Here is a 25,644-nt window from a genome sequence, read left to right as displayed (position 1 = left end):
GTATTACATAAAGGCTTTACAATGCAGACTAATATATTTACATCATATGTACGTGTGTAGTTTTGCAAACAAAAAGTAATAACAAAAAATGAAAACACTCGAAAATTAACAAAAATTAATATGGCAAAACGGAAAATATGACATTTTAAACTGAGAAACGTTTAACATAAACAATATTTTAAATATCAAATTTATAACGTGTTTTTCTTTCTGTTAAGTTCTCTATTATAGAGTTTTCAAATATTGATTTTGTATAATGTTATAGAAAAAGATTTAAAGGCAAAATCGCTTTTGTTGATGCTTGGCAATAATATCGTTAATTAAGGTAAGCATAGCAGTCCATCCACAAAATTAGGGTTTTAAGTATGATACAAATTTTACTGAAAAAGAATATAAGGAAAACTTTTTGCATTAAATAATGCATTTAATTTTTACTCTTAATTTAAAACAGCGATCTTAGTAGCGTTCCAACATTTGTAGTAATTGAATTCCCACCCAAAATAACGGTTTGTTTTTAAACAACTTCCGTGTCATTCAGCTTTAACAAGGCAGCACATTTGGATTTTCACAGCTGCGCGGAACGTCCACACTGAACCACCCACAGCTGGTCTGGTCTCTCTCAGAATCACAGTTGTTTTGTTGGGAAAAAAATAAACAATAATTTTAGCTGGCCGTTGTGTGCGAACGAAAAAGTGGAAATTATGCGAATCTCGACAGTGAAAGGGCAACGCGATGCTGGCAATGAAAGTGTAGGCGCGGCTTTTCCGGAATTTCCAGCTTATCGTCACCTGTGCACCTGTGCTGGCATTTCCACCGATTTTCTTTTCGCCCGTGGAGCTGCAATGGCGACAAAGTTGAGAACGATCAATTTCGCTAAATAGAAAGAGCAATCAAGGATAAAGAGCGGTGTAGAGAGAGAGGAGAGCGGTGGGTGCAGTGCAGGCGAAAATAGCGAAACAGAACCGTTTTTTCCCCATCAAAAAAGAGTTTATTAAAGGCGAATAAGAGTGTGTAAAGGCAAAGAAAAGTGGCAAAACGAGGGTTATATAAAAATATATATATATGTTAATCAAGTGCCACGAAATGCAGTCTTTGAAAAAATCGAAAATAAATCAATGATATAGACGCAAAATCCAGGAGAAATAAGAAGCAGCACAGCTGAGTGCGTGTGTGTGAGAGCTTCGAGTTTGTGTTTGTGTGTGCAAGTGAAATCAATAATATTTGCAGCCAAAAAATTAGAAACTGCAACAATGTCGCAAAATAGAATTGAGGCAACAAATTAGCAAAGCCATAAATCCCGGCTTCACTGAGCGAAAAATTGTGCCTTTTCTCGGGATCTTCTGCTGCAAAGCGAAAGAAGGTAAGTCGGCCATTTTTATTGCATTCTCCGCGTATCTCTTTTTGCTTTTGGTTAATAAAATAAAGTACGCAGATTGCGCTTAATTGCTTTGAACTTTATGCGGGGTCTACAGTGTTTCGCCAGTTATATGGAGTCTTTCGTTAGAAGATTGCGTTTTGAAGCGTAGCTTGAAACTGGAAATGCGGGGTCTTGTGTAAACAAAGCAGTCAAAGCAATACCTTATATACTTTCGTGCACTGCTGAAAAAAAGGGATCTTAAATCAAGAAAATTATACTTAAATAAAAATAATAAATATGATTAAACAATTTCAGATCGAATTTATTTTGAACTTTTAATTTGTTTAGAAAAAGCTTTCCTTTTTTTGTTTTTTGTTAGTGCATTTACTTGTGTGTTCTCATGTGTGTGTGCGTTCGTCGTTGATTCTCTTTATGGTCAAAGTAAATGATTTCAATTCACGTTCCACTGCCTTCGCTTCAATATTTATTTGTCGCTTTTCCTTCCCCTACTTTCCCCTACTCCTCCGCTCTCTTAATCAGCTGTGCTCGAGTGTGTGTGCGAGAGAGAGCAGACAAAGAATCGGTTAGCGTCGACTTTGCTGTATCCTTGAATTCGTCTCGATTCGTTTCCTATTCCTTTTTTGCGCAGAAGAAACTGAGACAACAAAGGAAATCACATTAAAACAGTTGACAGTTTGCATTCTCCTCCACATCCATATTGATTTAATATTTGCATTGATTTGTTTAAATGATAGCCAAAAGCAGACTGCTTACATAAGCAATTAGCTGCTGGGATTTTGCTGCCAAGTGCGCATTACATCCGCAAAATCTTGGCAGACGGGTTAAAGATGTTGCCCTGTAAGCGGACTAACGGTTGTCGGACGCCCCTTCGTTTCACCCCATTCGTTGGCGGACATTTTAAACTTGCAAATCGTGGGCCGAAATAAATATGTAAAGGAACGAGAAAAAAGGTACCCTGTAAATCTTATTAAAATCTTTACCACATCGTTTTAAAATATAGTAAATTGTTTAGTTGAAGATAAGCACTTTAAAAGATATCTGAATAACTAAAAATGAAAAGAAAGAATTTAAAAAAAGCATCATAAAAAGATATTTTTTGCAGAGGAAGTACATTCTTATTGAGTTATTCAGAATAAAAATTCCTTTTAATTTCCCAAAATTCAAAAAACAGGAAATACTGTCCGAACTGGATTTCAAGTTAACTATTGTATTTCACCACTTAATCAAAGAAGGTTTTCCCCAATAAAATATGTCAGCAAATAGCACATTCACCCAAGGGAAGGACAAAGTAAAGCCCCCTGCGTGTCTGAGACTTTTTATGGTTTTCCATACTGTTAATGGAAGCCATAAGTGTTATATATGTTACGCTCTACTCCACCTCCACGCAATTCTCCGGTTGAACTTTCGCCGATAAGGAAAAACCTAGAAAAAACCGCAGCAGGCTTATCTCGAAGTCACCGAAACCCAAATTCATTGTTTGCCTTTCTGTTTTGTAACTCCTTCCAATGTTTCATTTATTGGTTTTTTTTTATATATTTACGGTATGTGGTTATGCGGCGGCCTGAGATAACCCAACCCGTTCCAAAAACGAATCCGAGACCCCTGATAACGTCTATCTCAGTTCCCTGGGGTTATTGCATTACGATTCAGGGTCGTATATCACTTTGGGTCTTGTATTGATAAAGAAAGAACGGTAGTTTACTTCATTTTCTTGGCTGGCCCCGCTTCTTAAAATGGGTTTTTATAATCATATCCTGGTTCTTTTTCTGGGGGCTCCCTTTAAACGTTAAGAAAAATTACTTCCTAATTATTTGATAACTATAAAGAACTTTACCTGTGCAATTTTTCAATTTCTAAATATAAACTTACTAAAAATTAAAAAACATCACATATGATGTTAAAAGCTCAAATAAATTTAATTTTACTTCTCAGAAATCTTTTGTTTAGGACTTATAGAACCAGTTCTGATTGTTAGAACTCTTCTTCAGCGTGATTTCTTTGCTGGACTCTCTAATACGCATTATAGGTATTTTCAAAATTCGCTCGAAGAGAATCGTGAAGAGGGGGCGGGATGTCAGTGAGAGTGGGAGAAAGAGAGAGAGAGTGGCTAACGCTCAGTGACCCCAACATTTCAGCCGTTGACTTTTTCCGTTCCCGTTCCGTTGTTTTTGCTACTGCGCTCCTTCCCCTCTTTTACGTTTTACGTTATTTTGTTTGTCGGGTTGAATGACTCTGGGACAACAGCAACAACACAAACGTGTGCCAGCCAGCAAAAAACAAGAAAAATTAAAAAGTAACAACATTTTTGGGGGGCACTCCACTCTCTCGAGAGAGAGAAAAGAAAAGAGAGATGTAAAGCCAACGAACCCACCAAAATTTTCAACAGCTGATGGGTTTTGGGAGGTAAAACTTCAGGGGTATGGGGGTGGATGGATGTCTCGTCTGGAAATCATACCTCCCACTTCCGAATTTTTGATTTACTTTGTGTTTAGAATAACCCTCTTCTGATCCGAGGGTTGCTATAGAGAACAGAGGGGTAGAAAGCCTGGAGGGGCAAACAAAAAAACATTGTTTTGATTGATATTCGTGCAATGGCTTTGATGGAATTTGCATTTCTTTCAATTCGCCACTTTATCGCTTCAATCAAAGTAAGAAAAAAAAACAAACAAAAACCATTTTCCATATGAATTCTTCGACGCTTTGTTTAGATTTTGTTTTTGCTTTGGCGAATTTACGAAAATAAACAGCATGTAGTCATCGCATGATTTTGGGATTGGTGGCAGAGTTGGGGAACTTGGATCTTGTGAGTAGATTCCATTTTTGTAAAATATTTCTATTCCCCTTAGATTCCTAATTGCGTCATGACACGCTTATTCTTTATGACTGAGAAATAGTATTGAGTTTTGATGTGGTAAAGTGAGAAAAAAGTATATTTTCCATTAAATGTAAAAGATCTATGGAAATAATATTAACTATTAATAAATATGTTTAATTAAAATCATCTGTTTATTTAAATATTCAAGTCATTAAAGTCATTTAGTTGTAACTTTAGTTTTGTGTTATTTATGTTATTTTTTTGGTAGTCCTTAATACAAAGTGATGTAATACATTCTTATTTAGTAAGTTGGTGTTTTCGTATCTGAAAATGGTAAATCGCTATCACCACAAGGCAATTAACTGTAACTAACTTGTATTGATAGGCCTCACTTATTCACGGGGCTTATTATTCAAAATGTCTGCTTGCTATCTGAAGCAGATTATTAAAGTGCTGGGTCATCGGCCATCTATATATATACATATATCACCCTTTTTCCAATCACTCCCACAATCGCCTCCCAAAATGGCTGCCACACTTGGCTTTGATGTCACAGCTGTCTACGCTCTCAACCTTAAACTTTGCGTTTTTCCGTGGAAAGCTCATTACAGTGGCACCTCGTTCGCCAGTTTTCCTCTTGCCCCCGCCATCGGTTTTCTCCTCGCTCACCTGACGAGTCAATCACAGTCACGTGTGGGCCAAAATGCAAGAACAGCTGTGTTTGTGTGCCGGAAAACACGAAGGAAAACACGCGGCAGACACAAAGAGCTACAATAATCTGAAGGTAGACAGTGCCAGGGGTTGAACCATGGGTATTGGTTAAGATGGCCCTTTCGGTCGCAGCTATTATTATTATTATGTCAAACTTCTTTAAGTCGAATAACTATTTTTATAAAAAACTTTGTTCTACCAAAATTATTATTACTTAATTTTCACTCTATGTTTTGATGTGTATATTTTTAAAAATAAAGCCATTATTTGTAAAAAACGTAATCTTACTTCTTAACATAACCACCTTGCTAGAGATAATTGTTTATATAGTTTTAAGTTACTTTTACCAATTGATTTAATCTAATGAGTGACAGACGTCAGTGTCAACAAGTATTCACTGTACAACACACACGCGTTACATGAGCTCCCCTCAGCCGTTCTTGTGTAAGCGGTTCGTCTGCCTTGAGTCTATATTTGCCCGCAATCAATCCAAGGTTTTTCCAAGGGTCTCAAAAACTCGAAACTTTTCAACTGCGTTCTTTGCGGTTCACAATTGCTGGTGCGGCAAAACGCTGTATAATTTATAAGTTATGGTAAACAAACAAACACATGTGGACTTTTCTTGTTGATTGAAACAAAGTATTGAGATATGCAGGGTTTGTATAATACAGTAATGACTCGGTTATAAATAAACTTTTATGTTTTTCAAATCAACACTAAATAGGTTGTCATTTAAAAGGTTTTCAAATTGTTTATTCATTATTAATTAGATTCAAAACAATAGTACGAGTATTGTTTTTTATTCGATAGTAGTAGAAGATCAAACTTAAGGCGAATGACAGACAAAAGATACACAGACAATTTTATTAAACTTTAAAATGATCCGTCTTAACTTTGATTGGTTCACCGAATGGATAGTGCACTGTATTGTTGTTAGTTAGGTTTTTTTTCTCTCTTGCGGTTTTCATAAGGTTTTTAACCGTTTTATTATCAAAACAGCTGATCGACGCAATTGAGTGTGTGTTTGTATCTGTGTGTTGAAAACAACTGCGCATATAAAAAGCGGAAGAGAGAAGAGCGGGCCCTTTTAGTGAAAGAGAGAGCGCAAAACAAAATGTAGACAAATTTTAATTCGGTAAAAGTGTTAGTGGAAAATTAACTATCAACTTAAATTATTCCACACATTTTTATTCGCACACTTGCACATTTCTCGAATTCCATCTTAATTATAGTTAAACGAAGAAAGCCAGCCGTCAATCAACGAAACTTTTCAAGTTTTGAACCCAGAGAGCAGAAAAAATCTAAAATAAAAGGCAAACAAAAGAAAAAACCCACCAAAAAAATCATTTATGCCTAAGGGCTTTTGTGATCTCATCTTCATTTATGTAAAGCGCTCACTGGCACTGTGGTTTGTGCATGGAAAATTTTTACTTTGAACATGACTTTCCATAAAAAATAAGGGAATACCATCTACCCGTAACCGAAGTTTCCTTACTTTTATTTGTACTTGCACGAGGTAGAGAGAAGTGAAAAAGAAAACAGTAAATATTTGTCTCAAACTTGTTATCTGGGGTTGGAAAAAAAATGGGAAATGTCTGGCTGACAGACGAAAGCAAAACCCAGAGAATCGGTTGATCGATAGAGTTCCTAATCGGTCCACGCGGTTTCTCCATCAATTATTTCTTCACCTTTCAATCAATCTAAGTGAAACTTGACAAAGTACTGAAAAAGCACAAAGAGAATTGGAGAATTACAAATTATAATACATATTTATACAACTTTTATAAATATATTGACATCTTTAAGCATACTATCTTTAATTTAAGTTTTATGCAAATAAAAAACTTCGTTTTCTATTGACGATTTTAAGATATTCATAAAAATGATTAAAATTAAGATTTTTGCGCTTGAACAGGTTAGCTAGCATCTCAATTATAATTTTGTATTTCAAAGGTATTATTGGTAAAGAGATTATAAGTTATATATAAACACCCACAAGAAAGTATATAGCTGGCATTAAAGAACTTTTCTTTTGCTGGACAAAGGAGAGGTCATCTTGTTTTCCTGTTTGGCCAGGATGAAGAGCGAAGAGAATCCCAGACCCCAGACTTCTTTGGTCTGGTCTTCGCTTTAGCATTGGTCTGGGCATTTCTTTGTCTGGCTGGCTTCTTCTTTGTTGTCGCCGTGTATCCGTGTTTCTGAGTATCTGAGTATCCTTCGGCTCCAGCAAGTTGGGTTACTCGAGTTCACTTCTTCGCTTTTTCTGCAGACGGACGCCTGACAAGTATCTGTGAATATAGATGTGTGCCGTCTGTGATTGTGTCTGCTGCACCTACAGTGGCTAACGGTTAAGTGAAACTTGGCGACTGTAGCCAACATTGCATACAATTTTGGTGTCAAAGATATCTCTTTTAAGTGCATTCCAATGCAAGTTCGAGACTCGGTTGGTTGGGTTAAAACAATTTCAAAAAACAAGACTTAATTTTAATTTCAATTTTAAGACTAAAGTTTCTTGAACGCCTTCTATTTTTTTAAACAGTTTATTGCTTACATTAATATAACATTGATAATAACCACTCAGCTAGTAACAATTTTACATTAACAAATATTTGTTTCTTTTAACTGAAAACCATTTTATTATGAAATATGTTTTAAACATCTATTTTTTGAGATATAACAATTTTGTTTTTAAGACCAGTTGGTTCTGACAAACAAATACTCTTGTGGAACCCATTAATATTTTTGAAAACCATTTATTTAAAAGAGAAAAGCATTAAAATTGACCCTTAATATCAAACGTAAAAGAATCATGCTTATCTTTACTATATAATCATAAGAAAAGTCGAAAAATTTTAGTTTTCCATTCATTTGAGGACTACCCTGTAAAACGGCACTCGTTAATGTGTGGCAAATCTTAGTGAAATAATATCAAGTACAAATCATATCAGCAAGTTGAGAAGAGCAGTACAATACAGATTGTATGGGTGTGTTTTGTTGGGTTCTGCTGATAAGATTCGCATCGTAGGAGAACAGAGGAAATGAAAGACAAAGATAGGCAGAAAGAAAAAGAGGGAGAGAGCAGGCAAACATAAATTCTGAATGTTGTTGCTGTTGTCTGGGTCGCTGACGATTTTTGGGGCCTGCTATATACGTATATATAAATCGCACATACTCATATACTTTGAAAGCGCATGCGTTGTTGTTGTTGTTGTTTTTTTTTTTGGTGCTACTCCTCGTCTTCTTGTTCAAGAAATCTGCCAACAAGTACCCAACTTGTATATATACTATATATATATCGCTGTATATACACGAGCCAACAGCTATTTTCGTACATAAGGCAAAACAACACTCGACAACATGGCATCTCGAACATATGGAAACGGGTTCTCTATCTCTGTCTTTTTCCCTTGTATTTTTTCTGTTTTGTTTAATCTACGTGTGTGTGTATCTGTGTTTTCTGTATCTGTGAGTGGCTTTTGTTATTGAATCGCTATCGCAACAACAATTGCTCTTGCCCCACTAAAATGAAAAAGGTTCCGCAATTTAAACCTAGATTATGATAAAAAGTTTCATAACAAATTTTTAATTAACAAAGTAATTAAATTTGTAACAAAAGAGAAGTATGGATGTTTAACAGGTTTCAAGTTCAGAAAGTTTCATTTGATTGAAGTGAAATCAAGTGTTTATAAATTAAAATTGGGCTTAAGCTTATTTTTGTTTATATATACATATATACATACATATATATATAACAATATTCAAAATTAGGTCAATATGTTATTAAAAATTCTTAAGTGGCAATTAACCGTGGCAATCAACTTTTTTTCACATATCTGAGTGCTACTGTAACTATTAGTTGTGGTTTAGTGTCTTACCTATTTACATGGCCCATCATATGTGATTATTTACTTTTTTCGATGGTTTGCTTTGGTATTGGTGAAGTCCATATGATTTTTGTGTACATTTTTTGGCCTGCGCAACAGCAACATGTTGCCAATGGGACAGCGCCAGCAACATGTTGCCACACAAATAAACCACAAAAACTAGCCAAATGTACGACGTAGTTTTCCCCGCAACCAAGGGGTACCTACATAGTATATATACACATGCATATATAGTATATACATAAACAAAGCGCTGCTGGCTGCTCAGCTGTTTTAGAAAGTTGCCGTCAGCAGCAGCGAACGGTTCGCAGCGCTTGGCTCCTCCGCTCATTTTTTTCCATTCATTTCATTCGAGACGTCGAGGCGAACACACGCGTCACCACAATTCGCTAACCAAAATTAAGAACTGCAGGAATAATAATATTCTCATATATATTTAATTTTTGTGAAGTGTGCGCGTGTGAAGTGCAGAGACTTCTCCGAAAGAAATACGAAAAAAACAAAGGCCAAAAAATCTAAGCAAACAAGTTTGTTTGGCTAATATTTGAAACGCGTTTACCTGCGAAACTCGGACTGTATAAGCCCATTAAAAAAATATATATACCTAAGCGCGCTGTTTAAAAGCGTTGAGAATTCAAATGCAGCTAAGCGAACGCCCAAAAAAATGTGGCCACTGCCATTTTTTCAACCTCAGGACTAGAAGCCAATTAATCCAACAAAATCAAAGGCGACAAAAATCCGCCACAGTGAATACTTAAAAATATGAACACTTAAAAATCAATTGAGTGTTTTTCGATTTAAAAATTCGTCAAAAATAACATACAACGGAATTAGGAAGTTTTCGAAAAGTTTTTACAGCAACAAAAAGGTTGGTGCAAAAAAAACCAAAATAATTGTATGGCTTTAAGTACCAAGTGTGTGTATGGGTGCGAGTGTGTTTGTGGCCACTCAGCTGGTTAGCTGCGCATGTGTTGGTGACGTAATTCCGAAGCACAGTTACTAACACAAGTACAGCGCAATTGCTGAAGCTCTACACCCCCACCAACACACCACCCACACACACAGTTGCCAATAATTGAAGATCGCTCACACAAACAGTGGAGCTTAGTAAAAACCAAATTGGCAGGTGTAATATAAAATCTATTAAATATATAGAGCTTTAATGACCTTGAAATATCTTTAAAATGTATCGTATAATTACATTTGTTTTCAAGACCCTAAGTTTTGATATATGTTCGATTTTAAATTAAATAATAAAATGGTAAAGCTCATTTGTGTTTTGGTTTTTATGAAACTCAAACTAAAACTTAAAGTAGTAAAGATAATTGTACTCTAAATATCTGTTGAAAAGAAGAATGGTGGAGATAAAAAAAGTTGAGATAACAATTGAGCTTTAAAGGCCTTGAACTAAATAAGAAATGTTAATATGTAGTGTCGTGGCACAGTTTGAAGGTACATAATATTATAAATTATTATTTTAAAGAATTTTCTTTTTGTTTAACAACATATCTTGAATATACAAGTATAATTTTTCCAATCATAGTAATACATTTAATTGATGGAATTAATTTTTATTTGGTTACGTATAGTTGAACTTCGGCAAGTTCGACTGTAGTTGGTCACTTGTGTAGGTGAAACACTTTGGGAGACTATGCGACGCCCCCTTCGGTGTTATTTGACACACACACACACATACAGCTGCACACATCATTTACTGAAAAGGCAATTCAAATCATGCTCTCTGGCCCCTTCTTGCCATCCCTCTCTTTCCCCACCCCACCCCATCCTATCGGTATCTCTATCTTTCCACTCCCTCAAATGTTGTTTTTGTGTTTGTGAAGTCAGGAAAACTACTCGAGTTTTTTTTTTAATATAATTGACACACATTTTCTAATTGTGGCGTTGCATTTGCTATGTGTCAACACTTTTGTTGCTGCTTTGCATGGGGCATTTATCGTGTATTACAGGTCTGTTTTTGAACTTCTTTATTCGTATCGCTTTTGTAACCTGTTTGACTTAATCAGCTGTGAGGAAATACAAAGAAAAAGACAATAGGCAGAATCGTGTAATAAAAATCGCTTTAAGATCGGTAAGAATAAAATGCGCAATACTGAAAACCTCCCACGTGTCCAGATTGTTAAATTAAATCTACATAATAATAATGACAATTATAGGATAAAGATTCATTGCATGAAGACTATGTGACAAACAAATTTGAAAATATAAAAAAAAATATTAAATAAGATAACATACAAAATATTTTTATTAAAGCCTATGCTACTAAAATAATGTTTTGACTTTTTTTTTTAAATTAAGAACTATGGATTCACTACAGAGAGTAAGCACTGTAGTTTCATTAAAAACAAAGGTCAAATTAAATTCAATTTAAAGAATTTAGAAAGAACAATCAAAAAACAAAACTTTCACTATCTTTGAACCTGCTCTTTTTATATAAGTGTTTGTTTTTGTCAGATAAGCAAAACAAAAAACAAAAAAAGCCAGGCCAAAATAAATAGCAACAGCTGTTTTTGTGAAAATTAAACTTTGGTCAAAGTTTTGCAGGGGTTTTTTACACGTACACTGACCAACTTATATCAACTCAGATAGCGAACAAAAAATATATAAATGAAATGTAACGAACTCGGACCCCCACACACTCACTTACATACGCAGACATTTGTCATAGTAATTTTATACGTGCGCAGTTGGAAATGTAAATGAAAGAGCAAGAAACTGAGATATGGGTAGCGGGCGGCAGAAAGAGGGGCGGAGTAAGGAATTGGAGTTAAAGAAGTATCAAGTGAAAAAGAGAGGCATGAGGATGGGGGTTAAAGGAAGGCATTAACACGTCTTGCGGTCATTTGCTTTTCAAGAGAATAAGTGCGTGTGTTCTTTTATTTTTTGCTCTCAATTTGCAAGGCATATTTTGGCTAAAAATAAAAACGTGCTCGTCCTGTTCTCGCTGGCTCCTCATCTCGCTCGCTCTATCGCCCACTCCAGCTGCTGGCCCCAACTCCCCATAAGTGCGAGCAAGACACGCTCACGTGCTCTCACATTACACACTCATACACTCGCTCACCTCCCCCCCTACACACACGTGGAGGAAGAAAAAGAAGAGCACCATAACTGGACTGTGTTTGTTTACATTTTCGCTTTGCCTTTTTTTTTTTTGTTTTTGCTCGTTTTGATTTTGCCTCTGTTTTTGTTTTTATTTACTGCGCACATGTGAGCATCAGCAGGGCAACGTGGGTGAGAGAAAGAGAATCAGGGGGACAGAGATGAACAAAGACCTGGTTGTGTAAGAGAATCAGGGTGCTTCACTCTCTGTAAATCGAAATTACGCTTTCATTTTAATGTTACATTTCCTTAATTTCTTAATAATCTCTAGTTTATTAAATAAAGTTTGGTTTCTAATAACCTTTTTTTAAATTTTTTTAATTTCAGCAAAAAGCTAAAAATAATGGAATTTTAACGAAGTTTTGAAAGGTAAGTGAATGATGATTTTTAAAAAAGATATTGATATAATATCAAACACATATTTATTAAAGAATATTTTTTTTACTTTTTATGCGAGTCAAACGGCAGTGAACAAATCTTCTGACGATTTTCTAAATCACACAAAAAGTGAAAGATTTATTTAAAAGAAAGGTTGTTTCCTGGTCATCAGTCATCACCCTACAATACTACGATAGTTTTCAAACTATACAGGTTAAATGTAGTGAAAGAACTTAGGTTTTTCAGAAGGTATGAATCGATACAATTTTTCATCACATGACCATGTTGATAAGTCCAAGTCACCCTACAAATATGTTCTTTGTTCCGTAAGCGAGAAATTCAGATACAGGCATTGAGAGGATGGGTGATAAAAGGGGTGGGTACATGTAACCCATTGAAGGTGCGGCCCCCTAGAAACACAACAAAAAAAAAACAAAGCTCGCTCAGCTGTGAAGGTTTATGATTGGGAGGGTCACCACCACATGAGTATTCAAACACGCACACAAACACAGAATGGGCTCTTTGTAAGGTCGACAGCGAGGTCAATCAGTGTTTGGAAAAGCGATTGTTTTGTCGACTTTTTGGAAAATGAAAACTTTACAAAAAAATCTTTTGAAAAACGCATTGGTAATGTTAATTTTTAAAACACTTACGTCTAAAGAAATTAAAGAGCTGTTGATTATATAAAATACTTGAAAAATTGTATTATTTTTGTGAAACTCATAACTTATTGTACTAAAAATTATCCAAAATTAACTTGATATCTGATATGTGTTAAAAGATCTTAAAAATGTTTCATCTGATCTTCTCACTCCATCATTATAGTCTTGTTACCGCTTCCGCTTTAGATGACACATCCTCCACTTAACGAACTTCTGCAGCTAACGAGAATAAGTATAATTTAACTTTAAAGTGACGCATTCTACGGGATGACTAAAGTGAAACACAATCATATAAGATGATGTTAAAAGCAAATAAAAACGGTTTTCTTTGTTTGTCGCTTTCGTTGCACTCACGTGTTAACTTTTTTTTTTGGTTTCATAATGCCGAAAAGGGGGACGCAGAAAAGGAAACCCCAAAACAAACGAAAGGCGAACGGAACTTGTTTTTTTGAAAAGTTGCAACATAACAATTTTCCACTCGCGGTGGCTTTTCTTTTTTTTTTTTTTTAAATCTGCTTTGAACAGGTTTTTTTTTTGTGTTTTTGTGCAGCGCCCCTGGCGGTGGTTTTCGTTACCTGCCTTTCACTCCGCTTGGCGCGCCTTCAAAAGTTTGGTTTTCGTGTTCGATTTGTTTGCTTTTGAAGAAGGTATTATATGTGGGTTATATTAGTATTATAGGGGTTTTCTGCAATTTGTTTTGTATTTCAACGATGTTTACAAAAAATTTTTCAAAATGTGTCATATGAAACAATCTATTATATAATCTCAATATCATTGTAGAAATTCTTAGATAAACAAAAATGAACATTTTAAATCAAGCGATCTAACTTATAATATGTTTTTTTAAATACTTAAGTGTTTTATTTAAACGGTTATTTGCGGGAGTAAAGGGTATACAAGTCAAAGTTGTAATATTTTCATTCCCGTTTCCATTCGTTTTCCTTTTACCATTTGCCTCGCCTGCATTTTCCGCTTGGTAATCAAATTTTGTAATGTGCGTCAAAAAATGAGAAAAAGACGTAATAATAAATGAGAAAAAATCAAATGAAACGAAAATATGCAATAAATAAATAATTCAAGCAAGACAATCTACGAACACAAATGCAGCGTGTTGCAAAATCGAAAAGCATGCCAAGGACGGTGGCCGAGCTAAATGAAATTAGTCCAACAATGCGCTCCCCGCCCACCCCCTTTTCCGCCCCTAACCTCCCCCCATTTGCAACCTACTCGATCACATTGCCAAGAAGCTCTGAAAATAATCAACAAAGTGTGCCAATCGAGGAGGAAAAAGGTGGAAATACAACCATATGACAAACTTTTTTCGATCAACTTAATTGCTGTTTCTTTAATTCGCTGCCAATTACTATTACATCTGTTTTTACCTTAAAAAGCAATTATTTCAGCTAGAATTAAAGATTTCCTGGTGCCAATAATTACACTACAATGTACACAAAATTGTAGAATGCAACAATTAGTTAGCAATTTCCCGCTTACAACCAAAATAATAGACTCAAGATAAACAATTCCGCTTCCTAATAGCAAAAAACGTATTTAATAATAGTGAATAATTTACAATATATTTATTTTAGAAAAATAATTATTTAATATATTAAACATGACATTTTTAAACTTTATTTAGGACTTTTTCCGGAAAAATTTAATATTTTACCAGCTTATTTAATGTATATAGATTTCAATTTAATTTGCAATTTTCTACCAAAGTCCAATGACGTATTTAGAATTTGGCAAAAATAAACTCGCTTTAACAGCTCGATAAAATCCAATTCTCAAGGTGTCCCCAGCGATTTTCCACGTCCGTCATTTCCTGACATTTCCTTGAAAATCGTAGCACGTTTCCACTGCGTCATCGAGTAAATTTTCAATTTTCGGGGTGGAAAGCGAATTTTCCGCCTGCGATGAAATGCAAATGATAATGGACAGCTGAAAGGAAGGGAAAAAAATTGGCCATAATGTAATCGAAATATTATTAAACTCTGGCGAACGGAGCTTGCTTGTCCCCATTTTCATACGGGTTTTCTCGTCTGTATGTGTTTGTCTATTGTGGGCCAAGAGTATTTTATATATATATGTATATACGTGAATGTGCCATAAACAAAACTCAACACATACGCACGCACAGCAAACATTGCAAAGCAATACAAAAATCAGATGTTTTCTAATACAAACACAGAGGGAAGTCAAAAGCTCTCTCGCTCTCTTTTTTTTGGCCTTATGTATGTGTGTCTGTCTCGCGCGCTAGTTATATATTGTGTATGCAGGTCAAGAAGAAACGCAAAAACAAAAGCAAAAGTAAAGACAAACATGTTTACTGAAGAGAGCTACTCTCCCTAGCAACATGTTGCACGCCTCTTAATTTGGTTTTGTTTTTCAATTTGCTATTTCACTGTTGTCAAGCAAAGTTTTAGTAAACAAAAAATAGAAATAATAACAAGAAACGCTAAAATGGAATTGCAAAACGCAAGAAGAGCTTGCACAACAACAGCCAGCCTTTGTACTCTTCCCCAAAGCTTTGCCAATTATTGCAATAATAACCGAAATAAGATTAATTAAAATACATGTACACTCTTAGTCAGATAAAAATTATCTGAATTATTTAATTATCTTGGTGCTCTACGATTGTTCTTCATTTAGGAAACATTAAAAAAAATATTTTTTAAATTAAAATCTTTATAAACATAATGAAAAATAAAAGAGAATTATGTTTTTAAAGTCCGAATTAATAAAAATAAATAAAATAAGTATTATTATCCATATCGACTTATAGAGCATTTACCATAGAAGGCGCCACAAAACGACCTTCAAAGCGTCACACAGATGCACACCAATATTAATGCAATGCTTTTGCAAAGCTTGGCTCAATGACGTCACGCCGTTAGCAACATGTTCTCTGCATTTGTTAGCTGTCGACCTGTGCGAATTTCGAGGGGGCGGGCGGAAGAGCAAGGGAAGGGGGTGGTGATGCATTGTGCATTGCCAAACGGCTGACATGTTGCTCCTAACTGGGTCTCCGGTTAAGTAACGACCTGGTTTCCAACTCTGTCTTTTTTTTTTTTTCTCTCTCGGTTTTCTCGGCTATTTAGTATGTGTTCGGTGTTTAGTGCAGTTCACATGATGATTTCAGGCCAAAATGGGGCCGTGTCAGTGTGTCGCAGTTAAACAATTGGCCAAGAGAATTCAACGACTGGCCTTTTGTTGCTTCCGGATCGGAAGGATATAGCTAAAAGTAAACCATGTCAGCAGTACATAATGCCCAAGTATATAGTGGAAAGGCCTTGGGGGTTCGATTCAAGTTGAGGGTGCTCCTCTTCTCGCCATTCGACCTTCGCCAGTTGCAGTGGGTGGTGGGCGGAGGTGGGGTCGCAATCTGCCAGCTGCATCTGTTGCTGGGCTTGTTTATAGAGCAGCCTTGCAGATTTCATAATGGAGTCAAGGATATTTAAACAAAAGTGTGAGGACAATTTAAAATTCTATAGATATAAGACAAACTTTTTAAATAGCAAGAATAAATTGCATAATTCCAGTTCTTTAACTTAAAGAGTGATTGTTGTTTTAGAACTTGGCATATTTTACATAACTTTGCAAAGGAAATCACACGGTTGGTTTGTTTAGCTTACAATGCCTAACTTATTCACAATAATAATTAATATATATTTTCTAAAACTCTTGCATTATCTCATGGCAATTATTGAACAATACTAGTCGTTCTTATCGAAATTAAACAACACTATCTAAAAGCTTTATTAAGTATATTAATTCTGTGTTAATAATGGGAATTCTTCCTTTAAAAATCATTTGCTAAACTCTTTTAATTGCATTTTAATATGATTTTAAACAATAATATGTCAAGTTTAGATTAAATATAACAAGTTAGTATTGTATTTGTTGTATTTTTTTTTAAATAGAGTCATACATAATGGTCAAATCTATTTTATGACAATATATTTTTATGATATAGGTATTATATATTTAATTGTAATATAAAAACCATTTTATTGACCATTTCCTTCTCCATTTACAGTGTACTTCTGGTGCAAGAAGCAGCAGCAGCAGCAATAGCTAGAGGAATCGGAATCGGAGACGGAACCGGAACCGGAAACATCTCCAGATCCAGCGGACAGGCAACCAACCGACCGACCGACCGACCGACCATGATACCCACCAGCGTGACCAACTCACCGCCGCCAGCGGGATTGGGCCAAAATGGAGCGTCTGCCTCCTTGGGCTCAGCAACGGCGGCGGCGGGTGGCGGGATGTTGTCCGGCCTGGCAATGGCCGGCATCTCTGGATGTGGGTCGAACGGAGGATCGGGAGCTGCTCAGAACAACTACAGCTCCGTTGTGTTGGGCCTGGCATCGCTAATCCTTGAGGGTCGTCCCATCGCAGACGACGAGTATGCCCAGCAACAGGTGGGCATAGGCATAGTCGGACTCGGAGTGGGAGGAGCCACTGGTGCAGGATCTGGTGGCGGACGCCTATCGCCACGACCCTCCACTTCCAGGGCGGCCATCAACATCACAACGAATCCCTATGGATCGATGGGAGGATCGGACAACAGATCGGCCAATGGAAGTGGAACGGGATCGGCGACGGGGTCACCCAGCAGTTCGCTAACCCACCAGCGCTGGACACAGAAACTCTGCCAGTTGCGTCAGATCTCGCCAGCTGCCCAGACAATGAGTGCCGAACCGGAGTTGGTTTCCCTGGCCATCAATGAGCTCAACAAGGATCACGGCGATTACGAGATTGTACGGCGGGTGATGCTCAATCGAGCTGGTGGTTTGGGTTTGGTTGGCAATGCCAGTGGCGGTGGTGGTGGAACCAACAACTCCAGTGCCGCCAGCTCACCGGGCTCCAATTCATCGGATAACATACTCCACTCGCTGCAATCGCTGGCCACCACATGTTTGAGAGGTGGACCCGCCTTGGCACCGCCACCTGTTGAGCCACGTCCTCTGAATCTGGCCTTTCTATGGTCAGGATCAGGCGGATCTGCTGGCAGAGGAAGTGGACTAGGAGGAGGAGCAGCAGCAGCTTGCATTAGCAACACAACAACAACAACAGCAACAACAACGGCAACTGCCACTGCCAGCAGCGGAGCAACTAGCTCCGCATCGCGGCCCAAACACGGGCCGCACTGTGATCAGTTCCTCAGGAAGATGGGTCTGGCCAAGGGCGAGATGCCATCGGAGGCTGAGGAGCACATCTGTGATATGTCCTACGTGAATATGACCGTAAGTCGCCGTCAGGTTTTAAAGATTATGTTATTATATTATAATTGGGGTATAAAAACATGTTGGATATTTTTTATAACAAAACTAGGGCTTAGTTCCTTTAACAAACATATGTTTATGATACTTATATTATTCAAGATTTAAAAGTATTAATTATTTAATCAAATTTAAAAGTTAAATTATCTAAGATTTTTAAAATCTGTTAGACATTAGACATTAAAATTTATTAAAAAATTACTTTCTTATTTAGCAAAATCCATAGCAATTGAACTTTAGAACAATTTTTGAAAATTCATTGATATTACTTATGTTTTAAAATGACAAATACCAAAACAATTATAAAAATTCATTGAAATTACTTAAATTTAAAAAATGACATACTAAAAAACGTTAAAATTTTTTTTTTGTATATTTAATTCAAGATTAAAAGATATTACATATATAAATAAATATTAAATAAATTATTGTATGCTTAACAATTTAATAAAATAAACTTTGCAATGCAAAAATGTAGTAAAACTTATTAAATATTTCAAAGTTAGTTTGGCCATTATATGAGTTTAAAAAAACCTGCAAAATCTAAAGCAAATATTTAATGTATTTGAACAAGTCTTAATTTAATCATTGTATATTTATTTCAGAACCTTTTATCACTTTAACAATAAATCATCATCAAATAAATACATAGATTTATAAAACAAATAAAGAAGAGCTTAAGTATTGTTATTAAATTAACTTATAATGTCGAACTAGATAGAGCGTTTTGTTGTTTAAATTGCAATTAGTTAGCTAACAAATCATAAACTAATATTTATTTGGCACTTTGTTTTCATTCCATTTGTATACACTCAACAATTAACAACAAGAAAAAATGTATGTTTTTGCAGTGCAATCGTTGGCGGGCATATTGCATGAAGATGGAGGCCATCCTGGCCAGACGCGAACCCGTTTGCATCGAGGTCTATCTGGGTCCCGTGAGCCATAAGCTATTGCTGGAGCAGTGGATCATCAGCGGCAAGGAGAAGTGAGTTGTACACAACAATAATAATGAACAGAATAATGTACAGAACTAATATGGGATTCATTCAATTATAGAGTTCCTCCACCAACGATGACGTTGCCTTCGCTGTGCAGCGCCATTCGGAGTCAATTGTACTTCTCGCAGATTGTGGCCTGGTGTGATCTGCTCCGGAAATGCGATCCTTCGGTGTACGACAGTGGCCGTGTGATCTTCTCCAGCTGCGGCAACATAAGCAACAATGCCGGCGACTTGGCCACCAGCCATACACCCATACACAGTGCTGCTGCTGCTGGTGGTGGTGGTGGTGGTGGTGGTCAGAAGAGACCGCGCCTCAACATCTTCTACAGGATCAAGCAGCACAACACCAACGGTGGTGGGCTACACCACGACGATGGCTTCAGTGCCAAGGCCAATGTGCACAATTTTCCCAACGTCAATGTCTCGGAGAGCTACAGCATCTCGGTTAGTGTGCGTACTTTGCCCCGGATAAATGGTGGCCTGCCGCATGTGGAGCCACCACCAATGCCACCAATGCCACCGACTCCAGCACCGCGTAGTTTGCGTCACGCCTGCACCGGCGATCCGGCCAGCACGCCCACTGGTGGCGGTGGTCTACATGCCGCCACGCCCACTGGCCTGGGTGCCCGGATCAGTGCCCTCACCCCAACGACAATGGCCAGCAGCATAAATGGTTCCAACTGTGATAATGGAAGACCAGCAATGGACGGACTGGACGAACTCGATGGCGATACGAGTTTGAGTCATCGCGAGAGGCAGTTGCAAAAGTATCGCAAGCGAATGCAGCGCAGGGACAAGAAAAGGGAGAGGAAAACGACGCCCGAAAGGATGTCAAATCAGCGGCCACACCAAACCGAGGAGCCCATGGAGGAGGGTGAGGATTTGCAATCGCCATCGCAATCGCAATCTCAGACGCCATCGGAAAGCCAAAGCCAATCTTTGGCCCTGACTTTGCAGCAACCACGACGCATTGCCATGATCTCCACAGGGACACAGACTTCGTTGAGCAGCTGCCAGCAGTGCGGCAGTGAGAAGACACTGCTCTGTTTAAGTTGCACAGGAGGAGCAAATGGATCAGCTGGCAGAACGGGTGAAGCAGACGAAGCCGATGATAGCGATACAACAGCGTCCGAAATGGAAGAGACCTCAACGTGTAGCCTCAGTAGCAGCGATCTCATTGTGGGCACACCGCGCAACAAGGCCGAGCTTCTGCTGCAGGCCATCCAGCGTACGCCAAAGAACCGCCATCGAAAGCCCCATCAGGCGGGCAACGCGTGTCGCAACTCAGATCTCAATGGCGGGCAGAACAACAATGTGGTTGTGAAGGCCATGCCCAGTGGCTGTCAGGTGTGCAAGCGGCAGAAGACGCAGCACAACTTTGCCAATGGCAAGGAGCACAAACCCATTCACACCAATGGCGGCGAGCATTCGCCGAGCAATGGTTTTGCCAGCAGCAGCATGCAGCCGGAGTTGGAATTGGAATTGGAATTGGAATTGGAGAAGCAAACTGAGGTAAAGGTGAGACCCTGCCACGCCCCTGACTACTACTACTACTAATAAATTTATTTTTGCAGATTGCATCCACCAAACTGACGCCCAACATTGAACGCTGCTCGCTGAATGGCGCAGAGCGCTGCAAGACGCCACCGCCGCCCGACCATCACATAGTGGTGCAGTTCAAGACGCCGCTTAGCCATGTGCCGGCGAAACCTCAACCGGATGCAATGGTGCCACTGCAACAGCAGCAACAGCTAGGCAAATCCTCACCGAAACCGTGTCAGCTTCGTTTAAATTGTGGCAATGGCAATGGCAATGGCAATCTGTTGGACAGCGAAACGCCGCCGCCGAATGTGTCGCCACAAATGCGTAAGGCTTTGCCCAAAGTGAACCTAACGACAATCTTCTGCAGTTCGGCACCCATTGCCATTGGCTGTCCCGCTTTTAGTTTCGATCCGGCTGCCTTGAGTCATGCCCATTCGCAGTTGTTGGCTGCGGATGCGAGTGCCACGCCGCCGGTGCAGAAATCCTTTTCGGCACCAACATTGCCACATGCCGCTTCGTTGTCCGTATCGCCGCGATTTGCCAAACAGGCGCTGGCCGCCCACAAGCGGCGTTCGCGTCATTTGAGCGATCGCAGCGATCGTAGTTCCTTGGGCTCCGATGAGCAGTTGTCGGATGAGGATCTGGAATCGGGTCTATGCAGTCCGGCCGGTGGCTCCCCATTGAAGTGTCGCGCCAGGTTGGCGGCTCATTTCGCCGGGCGTCCGTTGCTGGGAAATCTGGAGGAATCGCTGCTGCAGCGGCGGTTAATGCCCAAGATCGAGGTGATGGGCTTCAAGCTGCAGTTGGGCGCCTCTGGAGGATTCTGTCCCACCCAGTTGACCATACCGGCGGTGTCATACTTTTACGAGCTGCATGGCGAGACGCTGAGCACTCCCTATTTGGTGAGTCTATATAAATAAATAAAAAAGATTTGGGGCACATGAAAGTATTGTTTTATGCACTTTACAAAGTTTTATTTCAATTTAAAGAAAGAAACAATGATTTTTTCCATGGAATAAGAATATTATATAAATAGTAAACTTATTTGGAGTATTAAGTAAATCATCTTTTCACTTACATTGCTTTATGTTTTATACTTTTAAAGCTGCCAAATTTAGTCACACAGATATACAAATTAGAAAGAAAGTATTGTTTTGATGCACTCTATAAAGTTTTGTTTAAATTTAAAGAAAGAAAAAATGATTTTTTCAATGAAATAAGAATATTATATTTAAGTTTTCTATTTGGAGTATTAAGAAAATCATCGTTTCGTTTACATTGATTTATGTTTTATACTTTTAAAGCTGCCAAATTTAGTCACACAGATATACAAATTAGAAAGAAATTATTGTTTGATGCACTCTATAAAGTTTTGTTTAAATTTAAAAAAAGAAAAACTGATTTTTTCAATAAAATATGAATGTTTTATTTAAATTTACTTATTAGAGTATTTAGAATATAATTTTTTCTCATATTATCACTTCCATTGCTTAATATTTTATACTTTTATAGAAACCTAAAGAAAGAAAAATTAATTTTTTTTTTGTTGAAATATAAATAATTTATTTGTTTTTTTTTTTTTTAAATTCCATTGTTTTATTTTCTGTTAAAAAATAAAATAAAAAATGGTGCCAATTTTAGTCCCAGTCGCCAAAAAAGAAATTTCCATAAACAAGTTTAACGCTTTGTTTCCTTCAATTTAGTTAGATTTTCAAGAGGATTAGAATTAAGGAAGTGATGGTTCAACTGTAATTCGAATATGGTGAAATCTGTTTTTTGCAGTGTGAGATTCGTCTGCCACGCAAGGGCTATTCGGTGCCGAGGACGGGCACGGTGCAGGCCACACTGCTGAATCCCATGGGCACGGTGGTGCGGATGTTTGTGATACCCTACGACATGCGGGACATGCCCCCGCTGCACCGCACCTTCATACGGCAGCGCATCCTGGCCGAGGAGCTTGGCCAGGATCAGGAGGCAGGATCAGGATCAGCTCCGAAGATGCCCCGGAGTCCCACAGTTACCAGCACCACCAGTAAACTGGGACACTTTATCAGTGCCGAGCAAATGAAACGGCTGCGCTACTCCATACACCTGAGGTAAATCATTGAGTTGCCTAAGGTGGTTGTAAACGATGAAGCGGTAGCATATAAAGTGCCTATAATAAAGGAAATTTTGTTAGTTATCTGATGTTGGAGTCAAAGCAACAAGTGCTAAGAAATAGAAATTAAAGGCATAAATCTGTGGTTAAATTTTTCATAATGATCACCTGAGAGTAAACAAAAATTAATTTAAAAACAACTTTTAATATTGTAGTTTTTCAAAAATCCTTTTTAATTTCTTTAAGTTCACTTTTCCAAATACTGTAATATTTGATTTTATCAAAATTTGAGAAAATAGCTATAAATCCTCAATCTTCTGCACTTTGTATTGGACAAATAAAAAATGTTTTTAGTATATGATATACTTTTAAAATTAATTATAACAAAAAATCGAAATCTAAACTTATAAATGTTTTTAAATCTAATAACTATGTTTAATGCAGTCTTTTATATTTGCTCCAATTAGTTTTTAGTATCAAAAAGTTTTTCAAAAGTTGCTTTCAAACTATTTTTGATAGGTAATTCCATAAGCTAAGCAACTACTATTATTTTGAGCGCAGCTATAAGTGCAGCCGCTGCATCGTTTACAACCAGCTTTAAGGGAACTTGTAAAAGTCTTCTTTCTATCTTAACTAACTTCACCTTTGTGATCCCCAGGTTCCAGACATCTCGCTCCGGACGATTGTGCCTGCACACGGACATTCGCCTGCTGATCTCACGCCGCACCGATTGCGATACGGCGGCTGCCCATGCCAAGGGCGTTCTGGAGGCACCCAACGAGCTGGTGACGGACACTCTGATGCCCGCCGAGCCGCGTTACAGTGCGCGACAGGAGAGCGCCGGCCGGATTTAGTAGCTACTGCAAGCCCTCGGCGGCACAATCGAGCTGCTGCGTCGCCTGTGCAAGCAGCTCCACGATAAATGGCAGCAACGTGAGCCTCGGGATCTCTGGCAGTGGCCCAGATACCAATTGTAGCTGATCAGGAGAAGGAGTCGATGCAGGCGGAGCAGGCGGAGGAGGCGGAGGGCAGGAGGTGAAACAAACTCCTGTGTGTGTGTGTGACAACCAACCAACCAACTGCTTTACTAGTTATCGTTTAATCTATCCCTAAGTTTAGTTTCTCTTAAAATTCTTTTTTTGGTATTCCACCTCTCGCATGAGGTTCTCTATATATGCGTTTAGTTTGAATTTGAATTACTGGCAAAATGTGTGTGAAAAAAACACTGCGAAAGTAAAAAAATGTTGAATATGAAAAAGCAATCGAATCGAATCGAATTGGTCGGTCAGTCAGAGAAGAGCGAAGCAAAACTATCTGTGTCCGTTTATCGTATCTCCGAATCGAACTGTTACTATATCTTTTGGGGGGTCGTGGTTCACATGATGAGGATCTAAAGTGCGGAGCAATTAGCAATACTAAAAAAAAACAACTATGCAATGTGTGAGTGTGTAAACGCAAGGGAGATAACTACGTATATAGGGCAAACATGCAGATATCACATACAATATATATATATATATATATTTAAATATATATTTATGTACCATATGTATAATCGTCGAGTAGCGTCAGCAATTTTAAATGGCAATTTTGTGAAGGAGTCTGGAGTCAGCGATTTGCAGTAGGTTTTTTGGGGGCCAGGATAAGAAGGAAGCATGGTTGATGATGCGCACGCTCATATCGATCGTTGTTGTTAGTGTGTAGTGTGTTTTAACCACAGAAATTACAAAAATGAAAACAGAACCCTTTCATTGAGTGCAAGTTTGAAATGAGTTTACCTTCTAGTTTCGATTCTAATTTGGTATTTCCGTTCTGAGAGTGTCTATTAAGCGTGCCTGTGATACGATATGAGCTGCATGTGGGGGGTAATTCTAATAGAGTTTTTTTTAGTTAAATACAATTGACAATTACACTTTTGTCGTTTTCCTTCCCCGTTTATTTTATTTCTTGTTTTGTTGTGTTCTCCATATGCAACAAGTGCTTGGAGTTTATTTGCACGCCATGCAATCGGGGAGTTTTTATAGAAAAAACACCTCGCAAACTTCAGGCACATTTGTACTACACTATTACTGATCTAGATGTGTTGAATTCTAACCAAATTCTAATTTTCCAATTGATACCTGACTATAACTATTGTATAACAACGTACTACACAGCTATTAACAAATTTTCAATCTAGGTGGTATGAAAAACAAATAAAATATAACATTTAGAAAACAAAACAAAACAAAACAAAAAAATCCAAGCGAAACAATAAAGCAAAGTCGATGGGAATATGCATTAAACCCATCGACCGGGAATCATACAATTTACTTTGTTCAATTTGTTTTAAGTAGAGAGCTTAATGTGCGCTGTCAATAGCAATTATATGTGTAACAATAACACCAATATACAATACAATGATTCAATAAAGGGAAAGTGTGTTTTTTATTCTCAAGGAGGTCGCGGACTCAACTAAAAATGTTGGAATTTAAAAACAAAGTAAATCAATTACAAAAAATTACTTACACGTATTAATAAATTAAAAGCAAATTCTAAAGTAAACAAAAAAAATTATAAAACTTGGAAATAAAACTAGGGATAAGTTTTTTTTTTAGTTTTACAACGCTTAACTAATACAAATTAATTCAGTTTATTGGTTTAATAAAACACAACTAACTAGTATTTGACTTTCCTTATTTTCAATATTAATATTTAATTTTTGTATAAGTGCTAAATTTATAAATTTGTTAAAATATAAAATGTATTACATAATATAATATAAATTA

At 37.6% G+C, this 25,644-nt stretch overlaps 1 protein-coding gene across 3 annotated transcripts; it reads left to right on the top strand.

Moving 5' to 3' along the window:
- Positions 1-622: 622 nt before the first annotated feature.
- On the top strand, positions 623-25,288 carry LOC108144422. Of its 3 annotated transcripts, none has more exons than XM_017269276.2 (8): positions 623-1,360; positions 12,233-12,274; positions 16,985-18,197; positions 19,085-19,221; positions 19,293-20,754; positions 20,811-21,680; positions 22,561-22,874; positions 23,535-25,288. In XM_017269276.2, exons 3-8 carry the CDS (start codon positions 17,115-17,117, stop codon positions 23,728-23,730), a joined length of 4,062 nt encoding a protein of 1,353 aa, XP_017124765.1. In that variant the 5' UTR covers positions 623-1,360; positions 12,233-12,274; positions 16,985-17,114; the 3' UTR covers positions 23,731-25,288. The 3 variants fall into 3 exon arrangements, with proteins under 3 accessions (XP_017124765.1, XP_017124766.1, XP_017124764.1); XM_017269277.2 differs by lacking the exon at positions 623-1,360 and adding an exon at positions 9,070-9,656 and having other exon boundaries at positions 19,293-20,748; XM_017269275.2 differs by lacking the exon at positions 623-1,360 and adding an exon at positions 9,070-9,656.
- The last annotated feature ends 356 nt before the right edge of the window (positions 25,289-25,644 follow it).

This window comes from Drosophila elegans, unplaced genomic scaffold, assembly GCF_018152505.1.
Source record: "Drosophila elegans isolate 14027-0461.03 unplaced genomic scaffold, ASM1815250v1 contig_183, whole genome shotgun sequence".
NCBI lineage: Eukaryota > Metazoa > Arthropoda > Insecta > Diptera > Drosophilidae > Drosophila > Drosophila elegans.
This window is presented reverse-complemented; position numbering and strand designations above follow the sequence as displayed.

What these genes read in the sequence shown, in the direction of transcription:
- LOC108144422 (XM_017269276.2), top strand. Translation starts at nt 17,115, where the DNA reads ATGATACCCACCAGCGTGACCAACTCACCGCCGCCAGCGGGATTGGGC. An exon ending in ATCATCAGCGGCAAGGAGAA is followed by an intron (nt 19,222 to 19,292) that starts GTGAGTTGTACA and finishes ATTCAATTATAG; the next exon opens with AGTTCCTCCACCAACGATGA. An exon ending in CGCTGAGCACTCCCTATTTG is followed by an intron (nt 21,681 to 22,560) that starts GTGAGTCTATAT and finishes TGTTTTTTGCAG; the next exon opens with TGTGAGATTCGTCTGCCACG.